A 27,421-nucleotide genomic window follows, 5' to 3' on the forward strand; every position below is an offset into this window, starting at 1 on the left:
CAAAGGAAAAAAATAAAAACCTTCACTAAAAGGTTTTTAAAAGTAGTTCTGAAGTAATTTAAATTTTATTATACATAAAACTTTTTTTTTAATTTTTATTTTTTTAACGTTTATTTATTTTTGAGACAGAGAGAGACAGAGCATGAACGGGGGAGGGTCACAGAGAGAGGGAGACACAGGATCTGAAGCAGGCTCCAGGCTCTGAGCTGTCAGCACAGAGCCCGATGCGGGGCTCGAACCCACGGACCGTGAGATCATGACCTGAGCTGAAGTCGGATGCTTAACCGACCAAGCCACCCAGGCGCCCCGAAACTTTTAAATTATCTCTCATCATTGAGCATATTATATGAATAAAATGCAATTTAAAAAAAATTTTTTTTTCAACGTTTTTTATTTATTTTTGGGACAGAGAGAGACAGAGCATGAACGGGGGAGGGGCAGAGAGAGAGAGGGAGACACAGAATCGGAAACAGGCTCCAGGCTCCGAGCCATCAGCCCAGAGCCTGATGCGGGGCTCGAACTCACGGACCGCGAGATCGTGACCTGGCTGAAGTCGGACGCTTAACCGACTGCGCCACCCAGGCGCCCCAATAAAATGCAATTTTAATACAAAGTACAATTATTTCCAGAAATCATATAATTCTTTTTTCTTACATTTAAGATGTTTTGCATCAAAAGATGACTGAGACATGTGCCACTGCTCATATTGGTGGGGTTAATATTGTACTGCTTGAAGGGATTACACCAAATATACAGTAAGTGTGTCATTTTTTCATTCTTTTCTTAAACTTGTTTAGTTTTATAGTATAGGAAACTTAAAATTCACTGGATGAATTCCATACCTGCTGAGTTTTGAGATTTATATACATTAATGTTCCCAGATACTGTGATTTTTGTCATTAAGGATATCACCGCATGAAATGTTTTCAAAAAAATACTTTTTTCCCATTTTACAATTGGTGTGCTACTCCTCACCCCCACCCCTCCAAAACACTGACTCCTTGTACGTTGTAAGAATGTCTAACAAGAAAAAGTGATTACAACACAAATTTCAGTTAGACATACAACCTGCAAAAACTCACATGATTCAAATAGTTAAAACAAAATTTTAGTCAAAGAATATAAACTGTCTCTTGATTTTATGTTAAGTAATTATCACTCAAATTCGTGCTGGGTTTCAAAACTGTGTCTTGCCATTTTTTTTCACTTAAAGAATTTAACACTAGAAAGCCTATGAGACTCTTGTAATAATATAGGTAAACTTTTTATAGTGGGTATACCATACCATATCACTTTTCTTTTGATTCTTTGCTCTTAACCTTTTTCTTTATAAGTTCTGCTTTTGGGTCTGTTCAGAATTGTTCTGATAATGATACCTTTATATACAATATATTCAGATCATTAATCTATTATCAGTATATTTAAGTGTTGACTTTGTTCATACACTTGGGAGTATACCTTAATTCTTAACTTCTCAGTGGAGCAGCTTTATGCTGTAACAACAAAATATGCTTTGATAATTTAAGTCAGATTTTGAGAATTTGTTCTTTCTAAATATTATAACTACTTAATGTTCTATCATCTTATAGTAAATCTGTCATGCTAAATACTGACTAAATAGAGGATTTTGTTCAGCTTTATGAAAATTAAATATTAATCATATATTGATGAGTTACAGTTCTATTCATATTTTACACATGGGTAATGTGATAACGGTCTTGGAGAACATTTCTTGAAATGGATGTACAAGGCTTGCTGGAGTAGTTTGGATCTGTAAATCAAGAACCAAAGAGTATATTTCTATATTATAGCTGCCTAAGTGGTCCAGATTGCATTTCCTAAGCAGTCTAGAAAGACCAGGAAATTCCAATAGTTATGACAGACAAGATCTTTTCTGATCATTCAGTGTGGGAGAAGGGGTCTTATGATGTAGTAATTGCAATCTTAACAAGTAGCTACTGTGAACCAGGAGCCTCACATAGATTATTTTATTTAATCCTAGTCACAGTCCTGTGAACTGGGGTGGTTTTATCCCACTTTACAGAACAATAAATTGAGATTCAGAGAGATAAAAGTGTTTGCCTAAAATGCTTAAAATCCTACAGTCCGCAAGAAGAGTTGTCTGAACCTGTGCTGCTGCTAAATGTCATTACAGACCTTCAGTTCCAGGATTCCTTTACTGGCTCTAAATTTAAAGTACCATGGTTTACTTTAACCAGTGCAGCAAATAAAACAAATTTCTTCAGTTGTCTCAGGTGTTTTATTTACTCTAGCTTCCTGAACCTTTTGTCTCTGTTATCTCTTAAGGGCTTCAAATAGCCTCTAGACTTACAAAAGTATTTAGTATTTTTACTAGTACATAGTATTTATAAAAGAGATTTTTAAAAGAATTATTATATAGCTATATTTCTTGCCTTTAGGAAAAAAAGGCAAGATGCCTCAACTTTTTTTTTTGAAAAATAAAAGTTACTGTTCACTGCCAAACTATAGTAGTTTTAAGACTTTCTCGATTTATTCTTTGCTGTTCATTTCTGATTTCAATTAAAGGGAAATGAAACTTAAAAAGTTGAAAAGTTTCTGTGAGGGAAAAATTTTAATGTGGGAAATAAGTAAAGTCCAGATGATTGGTCATACTGTAACTAATTTATGTATGAATGTTTATTTGCTTCCTTTTTGTTTTCCTGCTTTCTCTTGAATCTTCATCTGTAGACTGGAGGATTTTCCTACATCTCCTACAAGCACAGCCAAACAAGAGTTTCTGTATGTCCTATTATTTTTTTTCCCCCATGGGCTTTCTGATTAACATAGTATTGAATAGTTTAAAAGAAATACTTTAGATTATCTGCATGGCTGTGAATGTATGTAGTTAGTTTTTATTTTGTAGCTTTAATGTAGATCCTTTTATAGATTAAAGCTTACTGACATTCAAGGAACAAACACAAAGAGGTAAGAGCTACCTTTTGGTAATTCACACATTATTTTGTCGGTGAAAGATTTTAACACTGTAGTTATGTGTTGATTGTGCTTTTTTAAGATGCCTCATTGTTAAAATTTATATTATCATAAATCTTTCTTAAGGTTTGATGTGATAATAGAAACTAAAAAATTTCACTTGCAAAAGAGTTTTCACTAATTGCAAAAATAATTATTAAAACATTAATGTATGAAAACATCTACACATCTCAACTTTATAATTTTGCTTTTAAGGTGAAGAGAATTTACTACTCTGTTGACAGATTTTATGTATGGTTTTCAGTATATGTACTTTTGTATTTTGAGTGGCTTGATTTGACCCATGTATATTTGATATCTAGTTGGTGTTTATTTATTTATTTATTTATTTATTTATTTATCTTTGAGAGAGATACAGACAGAGTGCGAGCAGGGGAGGGACAGAGAGAGAGAGAGGGAGACACAGAATCTGAAGCAGGCTCCAGGCTCTGAGCTGTCAGCACAGAGCACGAAGTGGGGCTCAAACTCGAGAAAGTGAGTTTGTGACCTGAACCGAAGTCAGACACTTAACTGACTGAGCCAGCCAGGCGCCCCCTGGGTGCTTTAAGTAATTATTACATGAGTCTTACATAGGGGTGGAGATAGAGATAATGAAGCCCCAAAGTAAATCCTCAAATTATTCACTCAGCCTGTTGGAAAGACAAGGATGGGGCCTGCATTTAAGACCCTATAGCCTGGACTCAGGAAATAACGGAAGATGAGGAAAAAGTCCTTGCCTCATTAGGCACTGTGGTCGTTGTAGCTGTCACAGTGGATCTATCAGAACCTTGTAAAGGTAGACTGCCATTGTAAATTAATTCTTTTTTTTTTTTCCAATGAATTCTTTAACAAGATTCCTTGGTCATTTGCCATGAATTTTTTATGTATATGAGGCATGCCTCACGTGCTACAAGTTTTTATAGTCTTCTCTTTAGAGAGATTTTGACCACTTCTTTCTTGTTTAAAAGTTTTATATGTATTATATGACCTAGCTTAAGTGACAGCCCTCTTCAAGAATTAAAATTATGAATAGACAGCTCATTTCAGGTCTTCATTCTGGGTCTCCTTATGTCTTTAACATGCAGTTTGACTGGAGTTAATCAGACATCATCTACAGTTTTTTGGCTCAGTTTGATCAGGATAGGTCTATCATGTTGTCCAGCTTAGAAGAATACCACTCACACTGTAAATGGGGGCATCATTTACATAGACTGCATTGTGAACGGGGCCCTCTGGCATTGAACAACACAGAACACCTGAAGTCCTTAACATCAGAACTTTCACTGGAAATATCATAGTAGGATCCTCAATAGGAGAGCATTCAGCTCCATTAAGTTTCCACTCTTACTTTTGCTGCACAAGTGAAATTCCAGTGTTCTACATGTGCTTATATATGGTTATATGTACTTATATAATTGAAAGTCAGATAGGTGTAGAATTTTACTATCATGATAACAAGACACATTTTTTTGTATGTTTAGTTTAATTCAGTAGATGGTTGCTGTTCACAAGTAGAAAGCCATTTGCATTTTAGCACCATCTGAGTGTTCTGGCTTATGTTGAAATTAAATTTAAAATAAAATCTCATTGATGATAAAAGTAGCTTTATTTATTATAATATTTAAGAAAATATTCCATTCAGTAAGTAGTCAGTTTCCCAGAGTTTACTCTCATGCTGGCTAGACCAATTTTATAGATAACTTTTTTTTTCTAGTCAGTGAGAGTATCTGAGAAATAGTTGCCTTTGTAGAAGAAAGCAATATAGTTCTCTAGTAATCATTCTTGAATTTTATATAATACTTGGATTTCACTGTCTGTAAATAATCAACACCTCTGATAGAGCCATTGTTATACTTCTCGAGGTTTATTTTAATAGAAGTTAAATGTGATTAATTGATTTGTTAGATCCTTGAGACTATAAATAAATTCTCAGTAAATCCTCTACAGCCTAAGTAGAGATAAATGAATGTGAACCAAACTGTGGTTAATATGAAATTTGTTTTATGTGTTGTTTCGCTAAATTAAAAATTATTAAGTTATTCAATAATTTTATAATTTAATGTATTTATTTATAATTGGTTATAATTTAATTACTTAATATCAAAAATAACTTAATAATTATTAAATTATTGTCAAGAATCCCTTGCCCACGTGAAAGATAATATTTATATTATAAATATAATTATATATAAAGCTATAATTTTACTAACTGGGCCTTTAATGGTGCAGTTCATGAACGTTTCCATTGTGTACATCAGACTGCTTCATAATGGCTTCTACATACGTGACTTAACACATGTTATCTGTGGAATTCCACAGCTATAATGTTGGGAGACATTCCTGTGCTGTACTTCTTTCTGCCCCTTCATTTTACAAAATTCAGTGAGTGCATACCATGTTGAAGGCACTGTTGTAGGCATTGGAAGGGAGAACCAGAAATCAAGAAAGATAATGTCTCTGCTTTATGTCTGTATCAGTAAGGCTTACTAATTTTTAACTAAGTAGTAGTTACTTATTATGAATTGGAATTCTATCATTTCTTTGCCACTTATTGAAAATTTGAAAATTGGAAAATGCAAGTTAAGTTTCTTCCTTCCTATTAATTTTTTTCAACATATTAGATGATGGATGAATTCCTTTGATTAGATTCTAAGAAGTATAGTATTTTATTATATATTCAGCATCTATGCTTCCTTAGTGGTTGTACATATCCCTAAAATAAATTGGGGGCAAAGAGAGGAGTTCTGAATGAAGGAAAAATAAAAATGGGATTTTGTATGTTGTAAACATGTAATATGTCAGTATTCATTCTTTTACCTTTGAGCACATACATATTTTCTTCAGTAAATGCTGTTAAAGATATATAATGATATTCAGTAAAAAACAATATAAAATAAATGTATTTCAGTGTTTTTAGAAAACATTTCCTCAATATACTATTTAAATGTATGAAAAATCTTAAGTCATTTAGTTCATTGAATGATTTAAAAGTATTATCTTGCTTTTAAAATACTTTTTCAACATTTCTCTTTATTGGGCTATATTTTAATGGCCTTCTTTCTTTATTAATAGAACTGTGGTGAAGTGTAGTATTGCCAAGTCACAAGCCCTCTACAGTGCCCAGAGAGGTTTGAAGACTAACAATGCTGCTGTGTTCAAAGTAGGGGCTATCAGCATCAACATTCCCCAGCACCCTGCCACCTTACATAGCATGATGGTTCGAAGTTCCCACCAACTGTCTAAGCAGATCTCAGATCTCATCAGACAGCCTTCTACAGCGTAAGTTATTTCTTCAAGTTCTATGGTTCCGTGTAATGTGTTAAGTCAGTTTTTGCTGTTAATAATAGTTTAAAGGAAGACAGAGGGTTTCATCTACGTATTGACCATTATGAACTATGGTGCAGATGGAAAGTAGTCAAATGTGTGTGGGAGAATCATATTGGGTGTAAGGTACTTGGTCACAGATGTAACTGTCAATGTTCTCTCTTGCATCAGTAAAGCTTAAGAGATCCTAGAGATTGTGGACAACATAAGAGTCACTACAAAAGCATATTGACAAAATCTAGGACTGTGTCAATCCTTATTTACTTTAAACTCCCTAAAATTTATGACTGCATAGGTTTAAAAATTGCAGTGGCCATTTATGTCCCATAATGGTTTTGTGTTGTCCTCTATATGAAATTGTTGTACATAGTTCAAGGCAGGATGTGATCATGCCACAAAAGTATTTTAAAGGAGAGAAAACTGGACCTTTGTACATTGACTTCTATTGCCTGTGTCTGTAGCCCTCATTCATGGGTCTGCATTGCTAAGCTTTATTCCTAGTCCTCAAAGCAACATAACTAATGAATAATTAATAAGAATATGGTAAGCAAAAGTTAAAAAAATTGTCTTCTTATAGTTCCCTTTTCCTAACCTATAAGTTAAAAAAAACAGTGTGTCTTTTTACAGTATCCTAAAGCAGTGATATTTCTAGTTGTACTATCTAGATCTTTAATTCTGATTTAATATACATGTCTGGTTGACAAAGTAGTAATAATTTAAATGTGCTTCTCCTGTCAGTGGAATATGGAATCCAAAATGTGTACACAAGCCTTAGTTTAAAAATATACTAAGGAATCTGTCCTTATTATAGTGTACTGGCAGTAGAGCATAGTAGTTAAAAAAAAAAGTCTCTTGTCACAGTGAGTTTAAATCCTGATTTTGCCACTTTCTAGCTATACTTCCTCTTTGGAAAGCAGATAACAGTACCTACACAAGGTCTTTGCGAGATAAATGAATAAATGATGTGAAACACACAAAGCATTAAGAATATTACCTGGCTCATAGAAGCACTCAAATAGTTATTGTTGGGGTTGTTGTTATTAATAGTGGTAGTAATAGTAGCTGCAGTAATAGTAATATTACAATCAACACTAAGTCATAGAATTTAGAATCAGACAAACATGAGTTTTAACTCATTTCACACTAATGATATGAATGTGTAATATTCAAGTAATATTCAAGTTTGTGTTGTTATTCTTGTTTACTTTTCTAGATCATCATTTTTCTTTAAGGAAGTCTTAATGTGATCTGGTGGTAGAAAGAACATATCTGTTTACAGTTATTTCTTGCTATTTTTCATTGAGAATTCCAATAATTTTATACAATAAAATGGTAAATTTTCTAATTGTCTTTTTTATTTTTATTTATTTATTTTTAAAGTTTATTCATTTTTGAGAGAGAGGAGAGAGAGAACACAAGCAGGGGAGGGACAGAGAGAGCCAGGGGAGAGAGAGAATCCCAAGAACTGATAGTGTGGAGCCATCGTGATGTGGGACTCGAACGCATGAACTGTGAGAACATGACCCGAGCCAAGAATTGGAAGCTTAACCGACTGAGCCACCCAGACTCCCCTAATTGTGTCTTTTTGAAGTTATTTTTATTTATTTATTTATTTTTTGCTTTATAGCCCACAGCCTGTGAAAGAAGATATTGCAACGCCTCTACCTTCTGAAAAAACCCCAACTAGTGTTAATCAAACTCCTATTGAAACGAATGAATTTCCTCAGCTACCGGAAGGTTTAGAAAAGAAGCCTATTGTTCTTAAGTTCAGTGCCATGTTAGATGGTATAGCCATAGGAGCAGCACTTTTACCATCTCTAAAAGCAGAATATAAAATGGGAAGAATGAGGAGTCATGGAATGACAGGTAACATTGAATTTTAAGTTCAGTCTCTTAAAATTTAAGATTGGTTTGAAAAATTAGTAATATTTTGATGAAAAGTTACATTTGGTTTTGTAGATATTATATGAAAATGTAAATCATTTTAATCAGAACACTTTTAAATTTCACTAATGATGTTCTTCAGTCAAGTGAAAAATATCAGTTACATCTTCCCTGAGTGACCAACAGGGACACTGCTTTTATTTGAAGTCATCAAAGCTATTCAGTTATTGAGGCCATTTCTAATTTAGAAGTTGAATAAATTACTATATCCATTAGTTTCTTTATAGCCGGAATAACTTGGTTTATTTTCACATTTGGTGCATTTAGCTTAAATCACAGGTTATTTGGTTTCTTCAAAATAGCTACTTCTATAAGGTTTTGTGATCCTTATATACTCTTCGAAATTCTTTGCTGTTGTATTTTTATTCTGAAGTTTATCATATATACAAAAGTATGTAAATTATATACACACAGTTTCAAGAATAATAAAAAAAAATGTGACCTTACCAACCCATTACACAAACTAAATGAAAATATTGCCAGTGCTGTGAAGGCTCCATCAATGAATATTATCCTTACCAGCTTTTCTTAATGACTGCTCATGGAATAACTGTTAACATGAATTTTGTGTTACCCATTCCTTTGCTTTTCTTTATAATTTTACCACATATGTATATACTCATAAATGGCTTATGTTTTGAACTTTATTTGTATGGACTCCCACTAATGTATTTTTTAAAGGGAATTTTTTTTTTCTGTACGTTTTGTTTGAGATTCATCTGTTCATTCATGTGTGTACAGTTCATTCATTTTTCACTGAAATAGTCTGTTAAGTGATTATATTACAGTTTATCCACTCTGCTATTGATGGACCTTTGACTCATTTTACTTTTTTGCTATTATAATTATTCTCATGCATGTCACTTGATACACATGTGCACAAGTTTCTCAAGGGTAATTACTTTAGGAATTATACACCTAGACTGTAGGGTAAATGCATCTTGAGTTTTATTAGGAAGTACAAAACTGTTTTCCAAAGTACTTGTGTTCACCTGTATTTACTGCCCTGCCAGTATTAGATGAGAGTTCCCATTATACCATATGCTTGTTAACACTTAATATTATCTGGCTTTTAAATTTTTGCTTTGTCTGGTAAATGGGGAATTGTATCTCACTGTGATCTTAATTTCTATTTCTATAATTAATGAAGCTGAACTGTTTTATGTTATTAAGATATCTTTGTATGTTTTTTATATGAAGTGCCTATTAATGGTTCTGTGTGTGTGTGTGTGTGTGTGTGTGTGTGTGTGTGTGTGTCTGTCCGTTTTACCATTGAGTCATTTGTATTTTGTTTTGGTTCACAGAAATTATGTTTTGTATGTTGAGCTTTTGATGTTATAAATTTAACATATATTGTCACCCCATTAGAAACTTATTTCACTTTGTTGTCTTTTGATCAGTAGATATTCTTAATTTTCAAGTAATTGAATTTACCAGTATTTTCTTATATGATGTGTATTTTTATATCTTAAATCCTTCTCTTCCCAGGATCATGAAGATATTTTATTATATTTTCTATTAAATGTTTTTAAATTTTTCCTTTTAAGTTCTTCATCTATATGGAATTGATTTATTTTTTTAATTTGGTGCAGATTAGTTTAACCAATTATTTCAGCATCATTTATTGACTTTTCTTTTTTTCGGTGATACATAGTCCATTTTGGTCATCTATTACATGTTGATACATGTGGGGTCTGTTTCAGAGTTATTTATTATGCTTCATTGGCCTATTTGCACCATTACTGGTGACCTCTTTGCACCAGCTGTTTTCAGTATCATATTGCTACCTGACATTTCCTAGGAGTTATCTTGGTTATTTTTGGTTACTTGTTCCTTCACATACATTTTATAATCAGTTTGTCAAATTCTCTGAAAAAGCCTATTTGCATTTTTATAGGAATGTAATTAAATCCATAGATTTACTTGGAGACAATTGACAGTATTGATTGATACCAAGAATTGATGCAATATTTACCCTCCTATTCTTAAATATGTATTTCTTTGTCTCTTTAGGTTTTCTTCAATGCTTTTCTACAAAGTTTAAAAATTTTGAACTTGAGGTTTTTGTGCCTCTGTTACAAGATATATTTATTTGTGTAGATACCCCCTACCTTGTGTTATTGTTGTTGTTTAGTTACTACAAATGGGATATTTTGTAAAATGGTATTTTCTAAACTGGTGGTAGTATGTACAAATGTGCTTGATCATTTTATGTCAGTTTTATACTCAACCATATTAAACTTTTTTATTGGTAATAAGATAGTTTGGAGTTTCCTAAGTAGATACTTGTACCATGTGCAAATGAGGCTTTTGTTTCTTCCTTTCTAGTCTTTAAGAATTTTTCTTTTTCTTACTGTGCTTCTGCTATAATGTTCAGAAAAAGGGGGTATTATGGGCATCCTAATCTCTCATTCTTTTAAGGGAAATCAATATTTCGTCCATGAATATGATGTTTGCTGTAAGGTTTTGCAAGGTTCCCTTTATCAGGTTAAAAAAATTTACTTCTATTCCTAGTGTGCTAAGTGTCTCTATGAAGAAAAGTAGGTGAATATTATCAGATGCTTTTTGCTACAGCTGTTGAAATTAAAATGTTTTTTTCTCCTTTATGCCATTAACATGTTATATTAGTAGTTTAAAAATTTGCATACATACACATATATATAAATACATACACGTATGTATTTATATATATGTGTATATTTTTATTCCAACTCCGAACATTTTAGGTTTTGTTTTTTGTTTTTTGTTTTTTGTTTTTTTTATTGAGAGGGATTTTTCTGAACATCTAGATCTTTTTGTTAACTAGAAGAAAGAAACACTGTGAAGTGAGTTTCCAGAATTAGCAGAGTCAGAAGATCAGGCCTTCAGATATTGGCCTGACAATAGGGTAGACTCATCTTGGCCATTTATTCAGGGCATCCAAGAAATAGGAGAGTTGACAGAGGGCAGTAAGTCAAAAGCCAATAGGCAGTTTGGAACTAGGAAGATACAAATATTTAGGAGCAAAGTAAGTGTATTATCAAATATCCAGACTGATAAGAACATATAATTCTTCTTGAAATGAAGGAAAGGGACAGAAGTAGTAAAAGAATGACTGTACTAGTGATAAGAGATGACCTGAGGCCTAGGATTACTTCAATCTTGATGTTTTTATTTGGTAATTCTGGTGTTAGTAATGGAAGTGGTAGTTACTGTGGTAAACAGCCCTCACCTTTTGCAGCTTGCAAGTGATGGTCACTGAGGCTGCCTTGTTGGAGTTAGTAAGAGAAGATCAGAGCAGTCTTGACCTATCTGGCTATCCACAATTGCACCAGTTGATGAAAGAGCATTTTTCTATTTATGGCTAACTCATATTAGTGTATAGTGAGTGAATATAGTGAATGTAACATATAGGAAGGAGGTGACCTCCTACTAGTATTTTGAAAAAAAGAGATTTCTGGCACAATTGAGAACACTAGGAATGTTTATTACATTTTAATATGTATGTAGGCAAAATAGGCTATTTAATGATGTTTGAGTGTAAAGAATTGGTAACGTATAGAACAATATAAGATTTTGTTGTTGGAAAGGCACACACGTGTATATATTAGTATACAGTACTATACTAGTACAGTGTATGCAATGGGCAATAATAGATCTTGATTTTAACAAGGCTTCTTCTACTCTTTAATGCCTTCAGAAATAGTTGGAGAGATATGGCTTGAATAACAGTGTAGGTTGCATATTATAATTGAACAACTGCATGCTAGATTGTTGATTTAAGTAGTTTTAGTAAACTGAAACTCATACCGTATCCTTATTTGGCATACGGAACCATTAATAATTATTGTTAAGGTCACAACTCCATGGATTATATAATTTTATGCCTGATGAATTTATATTGTAATTTTATACCTGAGTACAATTTAATGACTTGACAATTTTGACTATTTCCTTCCATACTGAATCAGGATCAGGAAGCAAGTTGTTAACTGCTAACTTCTCTGTTAATAAAGCAATATGAATGTGAATGCGGATTGGAATTTTTTAATACTTAATTTCTCATGTTAAAACTCTTCTGTGATAAGGGCAGTTTCTTTCTGTTCTACCTTCTTTGAAATAAAGAATATTTGTAAGGGTCTCTCTAACACCTAACGCAGTGCTTGGCACCTGGTAGGCTTAGTAAATATTTGCTGGCTTAATAATACTGACTGACTCTTTATAGTACCCACACATATATTTAAAGATTTATTTCATTTGGGATATGTATGCATTTTTTTAGAAACCATGTTTTGAACAAAGGAGTGGATGAGCACCTGAACAAACAAACAATAACTTTTCTTATTTTTTACAGGTGCACAGACCAGATTTACATTTGAGCTGCCAAATCACAGATTACGTTTTACTTCAAAAGTTTCTGCCACGGATATGTCAACTATTCCTCCTTCTGCCAGTCTCAACCTTCCTCCTGTTACTATGTCAGGAAAATATATAATGGAAGAGCATGATAGTTATTCAGATCAGGTGTGGAGTATAGATGAACTACCTTCTAAACAAGGGTACTATTTACAGGGAAATTACCTACGTTGTGTGGCAGAAGTAAGTTTACTTTTTAATTTTCTTACACTCTGTCATTTAGGAGTCTTTAAGGTTTAGGCGTACCAAAATATGTAGTGATCCAAACTTTTAAGACGGATCATTAAATCGTTTATTCTTATAGAATTCTGAACTGAATCTGGTGTGTGTGTATGTGCACATGTGTGTATATATCTGCCTCTTTCTCTATAGTTTCATTTAAACATTTCTTTTTTGTATTAGTCATCTTTGAATTTATATTTCTTATATTAGATTTCACATCCATCTCTGTAATATTTTTATGGCTCATTTGATTATAAAAAAGCTAATAACATTTATATGCATTGACTTGTACAATACTTAAATCGATCCTAAGAGGTAGGTATATTCTCATTTTGTAAGTGAAGAAACTGAGCCTTCAGGAGGTTACACTATTCATCAGGTATACATAATTATTAACAATATAAAGGTGATGCAGACAGATAAAATGATTACAGTCAAATTCACAGACTAATTTCTTTACTAAGGGAAGTTGAAAGCCAGCATACCTGATTTTATCATTTTTTCACTTTATATTGGCACAACTGTCACAAGTTTAAAAAACATTTGGATATATATTTTTTGTTTGATTTGTGTTCAGTAGGTCATCTGTTATTATACTAATTTGATACAGTAGAAAATTGAAGCTGAGAGAAATTAAATAACTGTCCCTAAATCTCCCCACTATCAAGTGAGAGATGTAGGATTCATACACAGTGCTGTCTCAGCTTCCTTTGTCAGTTTGTCAGAAACAATTTCAACTTTATCAAGGGGCAGTTTTATAACTTTGTTTTCTGAGTTTTATTCTTTAGAATGTGAAGCATTTATGAGAATGCTCTTGAGCTCTTTGCTAGAAATATTACAGCTATGGGAGATATTTAAGTCTGGTTTGCCTTCGTTAGACCCTGCTTACCCTAGCATCTCTCTAATAGTTGGGATTTCTTTGTGTGAAAAATGTACAAAAAAATGTGTACAAGATTGTAGAAGTCAGATATTTATTTAAAAGGTAGATTATAGAGGTGCCTGGTTGGCTCAGTTGGTTAAGTGTCTGACCCTTGATTTCAGCTCAGGTCATGACCCCAGGATCATGGGATCAAGCCCCATGTCGGACTCTGCACTGAGCATGGAGCCTGATTAATATACTCTCTCTCTCCCTCTCTGTCTCCCTCTTTCTCTTTTCTTGCCCTCCCCTCCCCCACTAACTTGCTTTCCCTAAAGTAAATAAATAAAACTTAAATAAGTAAAATTAATGGGTAGATTATAAAGCATCTTGCATTTGTGCTTTCTATTCTGAAAAATAAGCACTCCAAATTCTAGTTTAGCAATACTATTATAAATGTTTCATTTGACAGAAAATAAATCTAATGCAGTATGTTGCATAATTCCTTACTGATATTAGAAAGGGATAAAGTTTGTAATTGAGGCAGAACACAATCCCAGATTTGCTAAGAATGCAGTTAACACTTGAAGGAATCTAAAATTGTATTCCTCAGAGAGTTGCCTGGTTTACTATGGCCTGAAATAAACACACATGAAAATCACCTTAGCCCATTTTGGACTATTCTATAAAAAATAAAGTGTCCAGGGCAACTTAGACTTTATGTGACTTCTCATTTAGTTAAAGACTACTGAACCTATTTTGCGCTCTTAATTTTTGATAAAAATATGAATGCTGTCAAAGTAGCAAATTTGAAGCATTTCCTTTATTCATAAGGGTGTTTCAAACTATCTTTACTATAATACTCAACTTCAGTTAGGACCCGCTTTCTGTTCAATCTGTTTATTAATTTTCCCCAGAAATTTTATGCCTTATACTAATCATAGGGCATATATTAAAGCTGATTGAGTATATCTGATTAGTTAAATCATGCAAATGTAAGCCTCATGAGAGAGAGAGCCATATTTTATTGTTTTTATTCACCTTAGCATCTAATGAAGTACGCAAAGTAGATGGTCAATAAATATTTGAATGAGTAAATAAATTTACTTTCACATGTAATGATACTTGTCCATGGTTCTAAACACTACAACAGTAGTCATTGAAAAAAGACACTACTCTGGACAAAATTCCGATTTTGATATTAGCAGGTAACATAAAGTATAAATTTCATTCTTTTTCAAAAGATAGAAAACAAAAAACCTTATTGGCCACTGTTATTTAAAAAATAAATTTAAGGAATGGCCTATAATGTCAGACCAGTAAAGTATTGGGCAATGTGAATATTTTATAATCTTTCTCAAATAGTATGCAGATAATTCATTGTTTTTCTTCAGAGTTTGGATGGCTTATGTGAGCAAAAGATGTATTTAAAACAAATATAGTCAGTAGTGTTAATCTAGTATTCTGATTTTGTTTTGGCAGGTTGGCTCTTTTGAACATAATCTCACAACCGATCTGCTAAACCACTTGGTATTTGTGCAGAAAGTGTTCATGAAGGAAGTTAATGAAGTAATACAGAAAGTTTCTGGTAAGATAATCTCGTACCCTTCAATGGTATGAGCGTTCATCCTGTCATTTAGATATATTTAAACTCTGCATTCCTTTTCTGGCTTTTCCACCTACAAATTCTTTTGCTTATTACTTACTTTTGTCATGTGTAATACATACGTTTATGATTTATAAACTTCACAAAACTCCTTTATACTTTCTCTGCCTGCCACCACAAAAAGAGCAAATAGTGTATGTCTATTAACCAAACTAATCTTACACATTTGGGAAACAAGATTTAGATCAATATTAAGATTTTGACTTTATACCATATGGTGACTCTGCATGCTCTATAGCAACCCTTATGATATTTTTGTTATGCCTCAAGAGTAGATTACAAATGAGCTTCTTAATTACAGTTTTACGTCTTAATAGGAAGTCTATGTTTGATTTTAAAAATGTTTAACTGATCTTTAATTCACAAGATAAAGTATTAAGTATTAGGATGGAAAATAAGTTGACTATGTAAGCATCCTTGAGGCTAAATATTTCCAGTATGGATATAATCACATTAAAATAATAGTGAAACCAGGGGCGCTTGGGTGGCTCAGTCGGTTGAGCGTCTGATTTCGGCTCAGGTCATGATCTCTCAGTTTGTGAGTTTGAGCCCCGTGTCAGGCTCTGTGCTGACAGCTGTTGACAGCCTGGAGCCTGTTTCAGATTCTGTGTCTCCCTCTCTCTGCCCCTTCCCCACTCATGCTCTTTCTCTATCTCTCAATAAACGTTAAAAAAAAATAATAATAGTGAAACCACACCTATAAATTGTCATCAAGAGGAGATTCCTCCATGTTGGTGAATAAATTCATTTATTCATTTAACAGATTTATTAAGTATCTGGGTATTCAATTATAATTTTAATGAGTTCTATGAATGAAAAGAACAAGGTACTATGTGTCAGAGAAAAACAAAGGAATCAGAGAAGGCTTCACAGAGGAAATCAAATCCAAAACCTTATGAATGAAATCTAGTTTGGCAAGAAAGAAGTAGAGAAGGTGCAGGCAAAGCTTATGGACCAGTATTTAATAAGGCCCCAAACGGGGACAAAACTCATTGCATTAAGGAAATAAATTATGTAGCACTTGTGTGAGTAACAGATTTTCCTGCTTCTCATGAGGTGGTTCTGATTTTATCTGAGGTTGGGAAGCTCTGAAATGATTATATTGAAGAAGCCCAATAGAGCTATAGAATTTCATAGGTTAAGTCATAACAAATCAGATCGTTGGTAGCTTTGGAGTTTTCCTGAAAATGGTTGAATACAAACCATTAAGGAAGAAAAAAATAAATAGCAAAGCCCTTTCTGCCAATGAAGGTGTCTCTATTTGGGGAATATACAAAAGTATTGATGTGGCCCATCTACCTGGTTAAAATCACATTAGAACTTTGGAATATGGAAGTTAATATTTTAAGCAGGTTTATGAGTTCTAAAGAATATTTTCAAGTCTCTTATTGCTGAATATATATAATGAAAAAATAAATAGACTCAAAGTAACTAATTTTGTATCTTTCATGGTTAAAAAGCTAGCATTGTAGAGTGCTAGTATCAGACTGCCACTATACATTGCCCTTAAGATGGTTTTTTTTGAAGGAGAAAAGCTTTTTCTTAAAATCTTTTTCTTTTTTCGTTTTTTAAATTTTTATTTAATTTCTTTTTTAAATTTACATCCAAGTTAGTTAGCCTATAGTGCAACAATGATTTCAGGAGTAGATTCCTTAATGCCCCTTACTCATTTAGCCCATCCCCCCTCCCACAACCCCTCCAGTAACCTTCTGTTTGTTCTCCATATTTAAGAGTCTCTTATGTTTTTGTCGCCCTCTCTGTTTTATTATTTGTGCTTCTCTAACCTTATGTTCATCTGTTTTGTATCTTAAAGTCCTCATATGAGTGAAGTCATATGATGTTTGTCTTTCTCTGACCAATTTTGCTTAGCATAATACCCTCTACTTTCATCCACATAGTTGCAAATGACAAGATTTCATTCTTTTTGATTGCCGAGTAATACTCCATTGTATATATACACCACATCTTCTTTATCCATTCATCCGTCGATGGACATTTGGGCTCTTTGCATACTTTGGCTATTGTTGATAGTGCTTCTATAAACATTGGGGTGCATGTGCCCCTTCGAAACAGCATACTTGTATCCCTTGGATAAATACCTAGTAGTGCAATTGCTGGGTTGTGGGGTAGTTCTATTTTTAGTTTTTTGAGGACCCTCCATACAGTTTTCCAGAGTGGCTGCACCAGTTTGCATTCCCACCAGCAGTGCAGAAGAGATCCTCCTTCTCCGCATCCTTGCCAACATCTGTTGTTGCCTGAGCTGTTAATGTTAGCCTGACAGGTGTGAGGTGGTATCTAATTGTGGTTTTGATTTGTATTTCCCTGATGATGAGTGATGTGGAGCATTTTTTCATGTGTCAGTTGGCCATCTGGATGTCTTCTTTGGAAAAGTGTCAATTCATGTCTTTTGTCTATTTCTTCACTGGATTATTTGTCTTTTGGGTGTTGAGTTTGATAACTTCATTATAGATTTTGGATACTAACCCTTTGTCTGATATGTCATTTGCAAATATCTTCTCCCATTCTGTCAGTTGCCTTTTAGTTTTGCTGATTGTTTCCTTTGCTGTGCAGAAGCTTTGTATTTTGATGCGGTCCCAATAGTTCATTTTTTTATTTTTTAAAATTTATTTATTTATTTATTTATTTATTTTGAGACAGACTGCAAGTGGGTTGGGGCAGAGAGGGAGGCACAGAATCTGAAGCAGGCTCCGAGCTGTCAGCACAGAGCCTGATGTGGGGCTCGAACTCACGAGCTGTGAGATCATGACCTGAGCTGAAGTCGGACGCTCAACCAACTGAGCCACCCAGGCGCCCCTCAATAGTTCATTTTTGCTTTTGTTTCCCTTGCCTCCAGAGACGTGTTGAGTAAGAAGTTGCTGCGGCCAAGGTCAAAAAGGTTTTTGCCTGCTTTCTCCTCTAGGATTTTGATGGCTTCCTGTCTTACATTTACGTCTTTCATCCATTTTGAGTTTATTTATGGTGTAAGAAAGTGGTCCAGGTTCATTTTTCTGCATGTCGCTGTCCAGTTTTCCCAGTACCACTTGCTGAAAAGACTGTTTTCATTCCATTGGATATTCTCTCCTGCTTTGTCAGAGATTAGTTGGTCATACGTTTGTGGATCCATTTTTGGGTTCTCTATTCTGTTCCATTGATCTGAGTGTCTGTTCTTGTGCCAGTACCATACTCTCTTGATGATTACAGCTTTATTTTTTTTTTTAATTTTTTTTTTATGTTTATTTATTTTTGAGAGACAGAGACAGAATGCGAGGGGGTTGGGGCAGAGAGAGAGGGAGGCACAGGATCCGAAGCAGGCTCCAGGCTCTGAGCTGTCAGCACAGAGCCTGACACGGGGCTGGAACTCACAAGCTGTGAGGTCATGACCTGAGCGAAGTTGGATGCTCAACCAACTGAGCCACCCAGGCGCCCCGATTACGGCTTTATAATATAGCTTGAAATCTGGGATTTTGATGCCTCCAGCTTTGGTTTTCTTTTTCAAGATTGCTTTGGCTATTCGGGGTCTCTTATGATTCCATACAAATTTTGGGATTGTTAGTTCTAGCTCTGTGAAGAATGCTGGTGTTATTTTGATAGGTATAGCATTGAACGTGTAGATTGCTTTGGGTAGTATTGACATTTTAACAATATTTGTTCTTCCTACCCAGGAACATGGAATATTTTTCCATTTTTTTGGTGTCGTCTTCAATTTTTTCATAAGCTTTCTGTAGTTTTCAGTGTATAGATTTTTCACCTCTTTGGTTAGATCTGTTCCTAGGTGTTTTATGGCTTTTGGAACAGTTGTAAATGCAATCAATTCCTTGATTTCTCTTTCTGTTGCTTCATTGTTGGTGTATAGGAATGCAACTGTGCATTGATTTTATATCCTTTGACTTTTCTGAATTCATGGATCAGTTCTAGCAGTTTTTTGGTGGAACCTTTTGGGTTTCCCATATAGAGTAACGTGTCATCTGTGTAGAGTATCGTGTCATCTGTGTAGAGTGAAAGTTTGACCTCCTCCTGGCCAATTTGGATACCTTTTATTTCTTTGTGTTGTCTGATTGCTGAGGATAAGACTTCTAATACTGTGTTGAATAACAGTGGTGAGAGTGGACATCCCTGTCTTGTTCCTGACCTTAGGGGGAAAGTTCTCAGTTTTTCCCCATTGAGGATGGTATTAGCGGTGGGTCTTCATATATGGCATTTATGATCTTGAGGTATGATCCTTCTATCCCTATTTTCTTAAGGGTTTTTATCAAGAAAGTATGCTGTATTTTGTCAAATGCTTCCTCTGCATCTATTGACAGGATCATGTGGTTCTCGTCCTTTTATTGATGTGATGAATCGTACTGATTGTTTTGTGATATTGAACCTGCATCCCAGGTATAAATCCCACTTGGTCATGGTGAATAATTTTTTTAATGTATTGTTGGATCCGGTTGGCTAATACCTTGTTGAGGATTTTTGCATCCATGTTCATGAGGGAAATGGGTCTATAATTCTCTTTTTTTAGTGGTGTCTTTGTCTGGTTTTGGAATCAAGGTAATGCTGGCTTCATAGAAAGAGTTTGGAAGTTTTCCTTCCATTTCTATTTTTTGGAACAGCTTCAAGAGAATAGGTGTTAACTCTTCTTTAAATGTTTGATAGAGTCGGGGCGCCTGGGTGGCTCAGTCGGTTAAGCGGCCGACCTTGGCTCAGGTCATGATCTTGTGGTCTGTGAGTTTGAGCCCCATGTCGGGCTCTGTGCTGACAGCTCAGAGTCTGGAGCCTGTTTCAGATTCTGTGTCTCCCTCTCTCTGACCCTCCCCCGTTCATGCTCTGTCTCTCTCTCTCTCAAAAATAAATAAACATTAAAAAAAATTTTTTTTTTAAATAATAAATGTTTGATAGAATTCCCCTGGAAAGCAATCTGGCCCTGGACTCTTGTTTTTGGGGAGATTTTTGATTACTCATTCAGTTTCTTTACTGGTTTTGGGTCTGTTCTAATTTTCTGTTTCTTCCTGTTTCAGTTTTGGTAGTTTATATGTTTCCAGGAATTTGTCCATTTCTTCCAGATTGCCCATTTTATTGGCGTATAATTGCTCATAATATTCTCTTATTATTGTTTTGTTTCTGCTGCGTTGGTTGTGATCTCTCCTCTTTCATTCTTGATTTTATTTATTTGGGTCCTTTCCTTTTTCTTTTTGATTAAACTGGCTAGTTGTTTATCAATGTTGTTAAATCTTTCATAGAACCAGCTTCTGGTTTCATTGATCTGTTCTACTGGGTTTTTTGTTTTTTGTGTTTTTTTTGTTTCAAAAGCATTGATTTCTGCTCTAATCTTTATTATTTCCTGTCTTCTCCTGGTTTGGGGTTTTATTTGCTATTCTTTTTCCAGCTCTTTAAGGTATATGATTAGGTTATGTATCTGAGACTTTCTTCCTTCTTTAGGAAGGCCTGGATTGCTATATATTTCCCTCTTAGGACCACCTTTGCTGCATCCCAGAGATTTGGGGCTGTGGTATTATCATTTTCACTGGTTTCCATATACTTTTAAATTTCCTTTTTAACTTCTTGCTTAGCCCATTCATTCTTTAGTAGGATGTTCTTTAGTCTCCAAGTATTTGTTACCTTTCCAAATTTTTCTTGTGGTTGATTTCGAGTTTCATAGCATTGTGGTCTGAAAACATGCACGGTATGATCTTGATCATTTTGTACTAGTTGAGGGCTGATTTGTGTCCCAGTATGTGATCTATTCTGGAGAACGTTCCATGTGCACTGGAGAAGAATATATATTCTGCTGCTTTAGGATGAAATGTTCTGAATGTATCTGTTAAGTCCACCTGGTCCAGTGTGGCATTCAAAGCCATTGTTTCCTTGTTGATTTTCTGTTTACACGATCTGTCCATTGCTGTAAGTGGGGTGTTGAAGTCCCCTACTATTATGGTATTATTATCAATGAGTTTCTTTATGTTTGTGATTCGTTTATATATTTGAGTGCTCCACATTTGGAGCATAAATGTTTACAGTTGTTAGGTCTTCTTGGTGGATAGACCCCTTAATTATGATGTAATGCCATTCTTCATCTCTTGTTACAGTCTTTATTTTTAAAGTCTAGATTGTCTGATATAAGTATGGCTACTCCAGCTTTCTTTTATTGACCATTAGCATGATAGATGGTTCTCCATCTCCTTACTTCGAATCTGAAGGTGTTTTTAGGTCTAAAGTGGGTCTCTTGTAAACAGCATATAGATGGATCTTGTTTTCTTATCCATTCTGTTACCATATGTCTTTTGTTTGGAGCATTTAGTCCATTGACATTTAGAGTGAGTACTGAAAGATATGAGTTTATTGCCATTATGTTTCTTGGAGTTTCTTGGAGTTTCTGGTGGTGTTCTCCGGTCCTTTCTAGTCTTCATTGCATTTGGTCTTTCCCTGCCCTCCACCCCCCCCCCCCCATATTTTCTCCCCTGAGAGTGTCCCCCTTAAAATTTCTAGCAGGGCTGGTTTAGTGGTCACGAACTCCTTTGGTTTTTTTATAGCCTCGCTGGATAAAGAATTCTTGGCTGCATATTTTTCTGATTCAGCACATTGAATGTATCCTGCCACTCCTTTCTGGCCTGCCAAATTTCTGTGGATAAGTCTGCTGCAAACCTGATCTGTCTTCCCTTGTAGGTTAGGGACTTTTTTTTCCCTTGCTGCTTTCATGATTCTCTCCTTGCCTGAGTATTTTGTGAATTTGACTATGATATGCCTTATTGATGGTCGGTTTTTTTGAATCTAATGGGGGTCCTCTCTGCTTCCTGGATTTTGATGTCTGTGTCTTTCCCCAGGTTAGGAAAGTTTTCTGCTATGATTTGCTCACATAACCCTTCTACCCCTTTCTCTCTTCATCTTCTGGGACCCCTATGATTCTGATGTTGTTCTTCTTTTTAATGAGTCACTGATTTCTCTCATTCTTAAATTGTGCTCTTTTGCCTTAGTCTCCCCCTTTTTTTCTGCTTCATTATTCTCCTTAAGTTTGTCCTCTGTATTGCTGATTTGCTGCTCTGCCTCCTGCATCCTTGCCACCACATCAACCATTCAAGATTGCAGCTTAGTTATAGCATTTTTTATTTCATCCTGACTAGCTTTTACTTCTTTTATCTCTGCAGAAAGGGACTCTAATCTATTTTTGACCCCAGCTAGTATCTTATTATCATAATCCTAAATTCTGGTTCAGACATCTTGCTTGTATCTGTGTTAAGTCCCTGGCTGTCATTTCTTCCTGCTCTTTCTTTTGAAGTGAATTCCCGCTGAGTTCTGTGGTTCAGGTTGTGCATATTGTTGTGTTAATCCTCAAATCAGTTTTCTAGGTGTGCAGGACGGTTTAGTATTGATCTGGCTGCATTTCATGGATGCGAGACGCAAAAAACAAAAACAAAACAAAACTTCCATGCTATTCCACCATCTTGGCTCCTCTAAAATCTTTTTCTTTTAATGTTTATTTGTTTTTGGGAGAGAGAGTGAGTGAGCATGCACAAGCGGGGAGAGACAGAGAGGAGGACAGAGGATCCAAATAGGGCTCCACTACTCCTCAAACTCAGGATCTTTGAGATCATGACCTGAGCCACCCAGCAACCGAGAAAGGCTTTTCTTAACCTTTGAATTGCAAGCAGTGAGGAGTGAAAGTATATTCCTAAGTTTATGAAGAATGAACTGGAAAAGAAGACTAAAATTTAATATTCTAACCATGAAGACTTACCAATCACTGTGGAGAATTCAGAAATAAGATTCTGATTCTAAAGTCATTTAGTGGCTAGGTCTGATCCTTGAGTCATTCCTGACTGGAGACAGCCATGAACTCTAGGAAAATAGCTGAAAGTAAGTTGTGTATCATCTAGCTATCACCAGAACCTCATAGAGTGGAGATCTTATCAAAACCAGAGAAGGTACTCTTTACTGAGAGGGAATGCTTTGAACCCTTATAACCAAGTTTCTTAGTATTCTAATCTCGGTATTGCTTCCCTCGTCTACCAAATCTTCATAGCTTTTGTCCTTATTTCTTTTTTTCTTACACCTTTTTCTCATGCTTTTCCTTAATATTACATTTAGCTCTAGGACATTTTCTCAATATTACATTTAGCTCTAGGAATACTCATTTACATCAGTCATCAAGTTTGTTAGGAAATTCTTTTTTGAGGAATCAATTCTTGTAATCTTACTCTCACGGACTCCCTTGATTTTAGAAAGACATGGATAATCACTGACCTAGTAAACATAAAAGATTTATTTTTGAATATGTACAGTCATCTTAGAAACATATAAGGAGGTTCCCTTCTGAGAATTGGGCCTTTCATATATTTAATTCATAATGAGGTAAAAAAAAAAATGAAGTTAATGTGACTAACAGTATCTGATATTTCTATAAGCTAAAATTATTGTGTAATACATTTGTAAGAGATGGAGCTCTTGCTTTTACATTTTAAGAAAAATAAATTTTTCTGAAACTACTAAAAGATATTCAAGGCTGTGATAGATCAACAAAAAAATAGGCTTTTAAAAAAATGGACTTTACTTATTAGAGAATGTTTAGGTCCATAGCAAATTGAGGGAAGGTTACTGAGATTTCCCAAATATCCCCTTGTGTCCAGTCATGTATAGCCTCCCCCATTATCAGCATCCCCCACCAGAGTGGCACATTTGTTACAAATGATGAATCTGCATTGGCACACCATTATCACCCAAAGTCCATAGTTTACATTAGGGTTCACTCTTGGTGTTGTACACTCTGTGGATTTAGAGAAATGTATATTGACATTTATTTGCCATTATAGTATCCTACAGGGTAGTTTCACTGCCCTAAAAATCCTTGGTGCTCCACCTATTTATCCCTCCCTTGGTTGCTTCCATATTTTGGCAATTATGAATAAAGCTATAAATATCTGTGTGTAGGGTTTTGTGTGGACATAAGTTTTTAGCTCCTTTGGGAAATAACCAAGGAGTGTGATTGCTGGATCATATGGTAAGAGTGTGTTTAGTTTTATGAGAAACTATCAAACTGTCTTCCCAAGTGGCCGTACTGTTTTGCATTCCCACCAGGAATGCATGAGAGATCTTGTTGCTACACATCCTTAACGGCGTTTGGTGGTGTCAGTGTTCCAAATTTTGGCTATTCTAATGGGTTTGTAGTGGTATCTTAAGATTGTTTTGATTTGCATTTCCCTGATGATATGATGATATGTATAAAGCATCTTCCCTTGTGCTTATTTGCCACCTGTGTATCTTCTTTGGTGAGATGTCTGTTAAAGTCTTTGGCCCATTTTTTAATCAGGTTTTTTGTTTTCTTATTGAGTTTTAAGAGCTTTTTGCATGTATTAGAAACAGTCCTTTATCAATTATACCTTTTAGAAATATTTTTTCCTAGTTTTGGCTGGTCTTCTCATTCTCTTGACACTGTCTTTTGCAAAGAAAAATTTTTTAATTTTAGTGGAGTACAGTTTATCAGTTCTTTCTTTCATGGATTATGACTTTGGTATTATATCTAAAAACTCATCGCCGTACCGAAGGTTTATTTAGGTTTTTTTCTTATGACGTTTTATAAAACGTTTATAGTTTTGTGTTTTACATTTAGATCTGTGATCCATTTTGAGTTAATTTTTGTGAAGCATGTAAGGCTTACGTCTAGATTCATTTTTTTTGCATGTGGATATCCAGTTATTCCAGCACCATCTATTGAAAAGACTATCTTTGCTTCATTATATTGCCTTTGCTTCTTTGTCAAAGATCAGTTCACTATATGGATCTCTTTCTGGGCTCTTTGTTCTGTTCCATTGACATTGTCTCATCTTTCACCAGTCCCACACTGCCTTGATTACTGTAGTTTGTAGTCTTGAAGTCAGGTAGTGTCAGTCCTCTAGCTTTTTTCTTCTCCCTAATTGGCTATCCTGGGTCTTTTGTCTATACACACCTTAGAATCAGTTTGTTGATTCCCACAAAATAACTTGCTATGATTTTGATTGGAATTGCATTGAATTTATAGATCAAATTGGGAAGAAATGACATCTTGACAGTATTCAGTCTTCCTATCCATGGACATGAAATATCTTTCCATTTATTTATTTTATTTATTCATTCATTCATTCATTCATTCATTCCATACTCTTGTTTGATATCTTTCCTCAGAATTTTGTAGTTTTCCTCATGTAGACCTTGTACTTATATTATTAATTTATACCTAAGTATTTAATTTTTTGTGGTGCTAATGTAAATGGCATTGTGGTTTTTGTTTTTCTTTTTGAGAGAGAGAGAGAGAGTATGCACACACACACGCATGTGTGGGGAAAGAGCAGAGAGAGAGGGAGACAGAGGATCCAAAGCAGGCTCCGTGCTGTCAGCACATAGCCAGTGTGGGTCTTGAATTCACAAACTGTGAGATCATGACCTGAGCTGAAGTCAGACACCTAACCGACTGAGCCTAGCATTGTGTTTTTCATTTTAAATTCCACTCTTTGTTGGAAAGTGATTGGGCTTTGTGCATTAATAACCTTACATGCAACCTTGCAGTAATTGCTTATTGGTTCCAGGAGTTTTTTTGCCAGTTCTTGCAGATTTTCCACACAAATAATATATATAATCCTGTCATTTGTGAACAAAGACAATTTTATTTTCTCTTTCCCAATTTGTATACCCTTTATTTCCTTTTCTTGTGTTATTGCATTAGGTAGGACTTCTTGTATAATGTTGAACAAGATTGGTAAGAAGAGTCATCCTTGCTTGTACCTTATCTAAGTAGGAAAGTTTCAAGCTTTTGACCGTTAAGCATGATCTTAACTCTAGATTTTTGTAGATATTATCTAATTGAGGAAATTTCCTCTATTCCTTTTTATTGAGAGTTTTTATTATGAATGGGTGTTGGATTTTGTGAAATGCTTTTTCTGCATTTCTCTCTTTTATTTAAATTTCTTTTTTTCATTTAAATAATCTCTATACCCAACGGGGACTCTAATTCATAATCCCAAATCAAGAGTTGCACAGTCTTCCAAATGAGCCAGCCAGGCACCCCTTTTTCTGCATCTCTTGATATGACCATGTGATTTTTTCTTCTTTAGCCTATTGACGTGATAGATTGCATTAATTTGATTCCCTAGTGGAGAAAACTTCTCATCCCATATGTATAATATGCTCCCTGGGATGATGCTAAACTCAGCATACATACAAAAAGATTAATCACTTTAAGATGGAGAATTTAAAGATTATATATGCAGAAAAATTTTTTCATCAAGAGGAAGAAAAGTGGAAATAGAAGTTATACATTAAAACATCAGAACATTATTTTGTGGATGTCATATTGATGGACAGCAAATGATATTAATAGGAACTGTATCCCAGGGTCTCCTACCCCATGTTTTTTTTTTAATTTATAGGACCAACCTTTGTTGACATACTCTTTATTATTAGCACATATTAGCTTATGTTTAAAATTTCTCCACCTTTATTTTTTTTATTTTGTTTGCAGCACATCTAAATGTAAATAACATTTTTGATTGAAGAAACTAGTCCAATTTACTTTTTTCCCATAAATGGAAAAATGAGACATATAATTACATTTGTTTAATTATATACATAATGTTTTAATTTTGCCCTTATAAAATGTTCTTAATAAATGCCTACATGTGCAGTATTATCCCTGTCTTATATCTATGGCAGGAAATGTAACATGGCTAAGGTTCCCTAATAACAATTGGATTAATAATCAGAAAACAGAAAATAACTGTTCTATATTTTTTTAAATGAACAAAATAATTATCATTTTCCTTTTAAAGTGATTTCCTCACACCCACATTTACTTAGGTGGGGAGCAGCCTATTCCTCTTTGGAATGAACATGATGGGACGGCAGATGGAGATAAGCCTAAAATTCTACTCTATTCCCTGAATTTGCAGTTTAAGGTAACATACAAATAATTATACTTTTCAAAGTATTTTTCTAATTTTTTAATTCTAAATTTCTAATTTTTTAGTTATAGAAAACTCATATTATACATAAATGTGCCAAGTAGAAAATAAAAA

At 34.4% G+C, this 27,421-nt stretch overlaps 1 protein-coding gene across 3 annotated transcripts in view; it reads left to right on the forward strand.

The window, feature by feature from the left end:
* Positions 1-27,421, forward strand: part of BLTP1 (bridge-like lipid transfer protein family member 1) — a 213,980-nt gene that overhangs the window by 134,302 nt on the left and 52,257 nt on the right. For all 3 annotated transcript variants that reach the window (XM_078445786.2, XM_078445781.2, XM_078445787.2), the window contains exons 49-55: positions 662-755; positions 2,710-2,760; positions 6,064-6,270; positions 7,943-8,181; positions 12,593-12,837; positions 15,215-15,320; positions 27,204-27,301. In XM_078445786.2, the coding sequence (XP_078301912.1) occupies positions 662-755; positions 2,710-2,760; positions 6,064-6,270; positions 7,943-8,181; positions 12,593-12,837; positions 15,215-15,320; positions 27,204-27,301 (1,040 nt within the window). The remainder of the gene's footprint in view (positions 1-661; positions 756-2,709; positions 2,761-6,063; positions 6,271-7,942; positions 8,182-12,592; positions 12,838-15,214; positions 15,321-27,203; positions 27,302-27,421) is intronic.

The sequence above is a fragment of the Panthera onca genome, chromosome B1 (genome assembly GCF_046562875.1).
Source record: "Panthera onca isolate mPanOnc1 chromosome B1, mPanOnc1 haplotype 2, whole genome shotgun sequence".
Lineage (NCBI taxonomy): Eukaryota > Metazoa > Chordata > Mammalia > Carnivora > Felidae > Panthera > Panthera onca.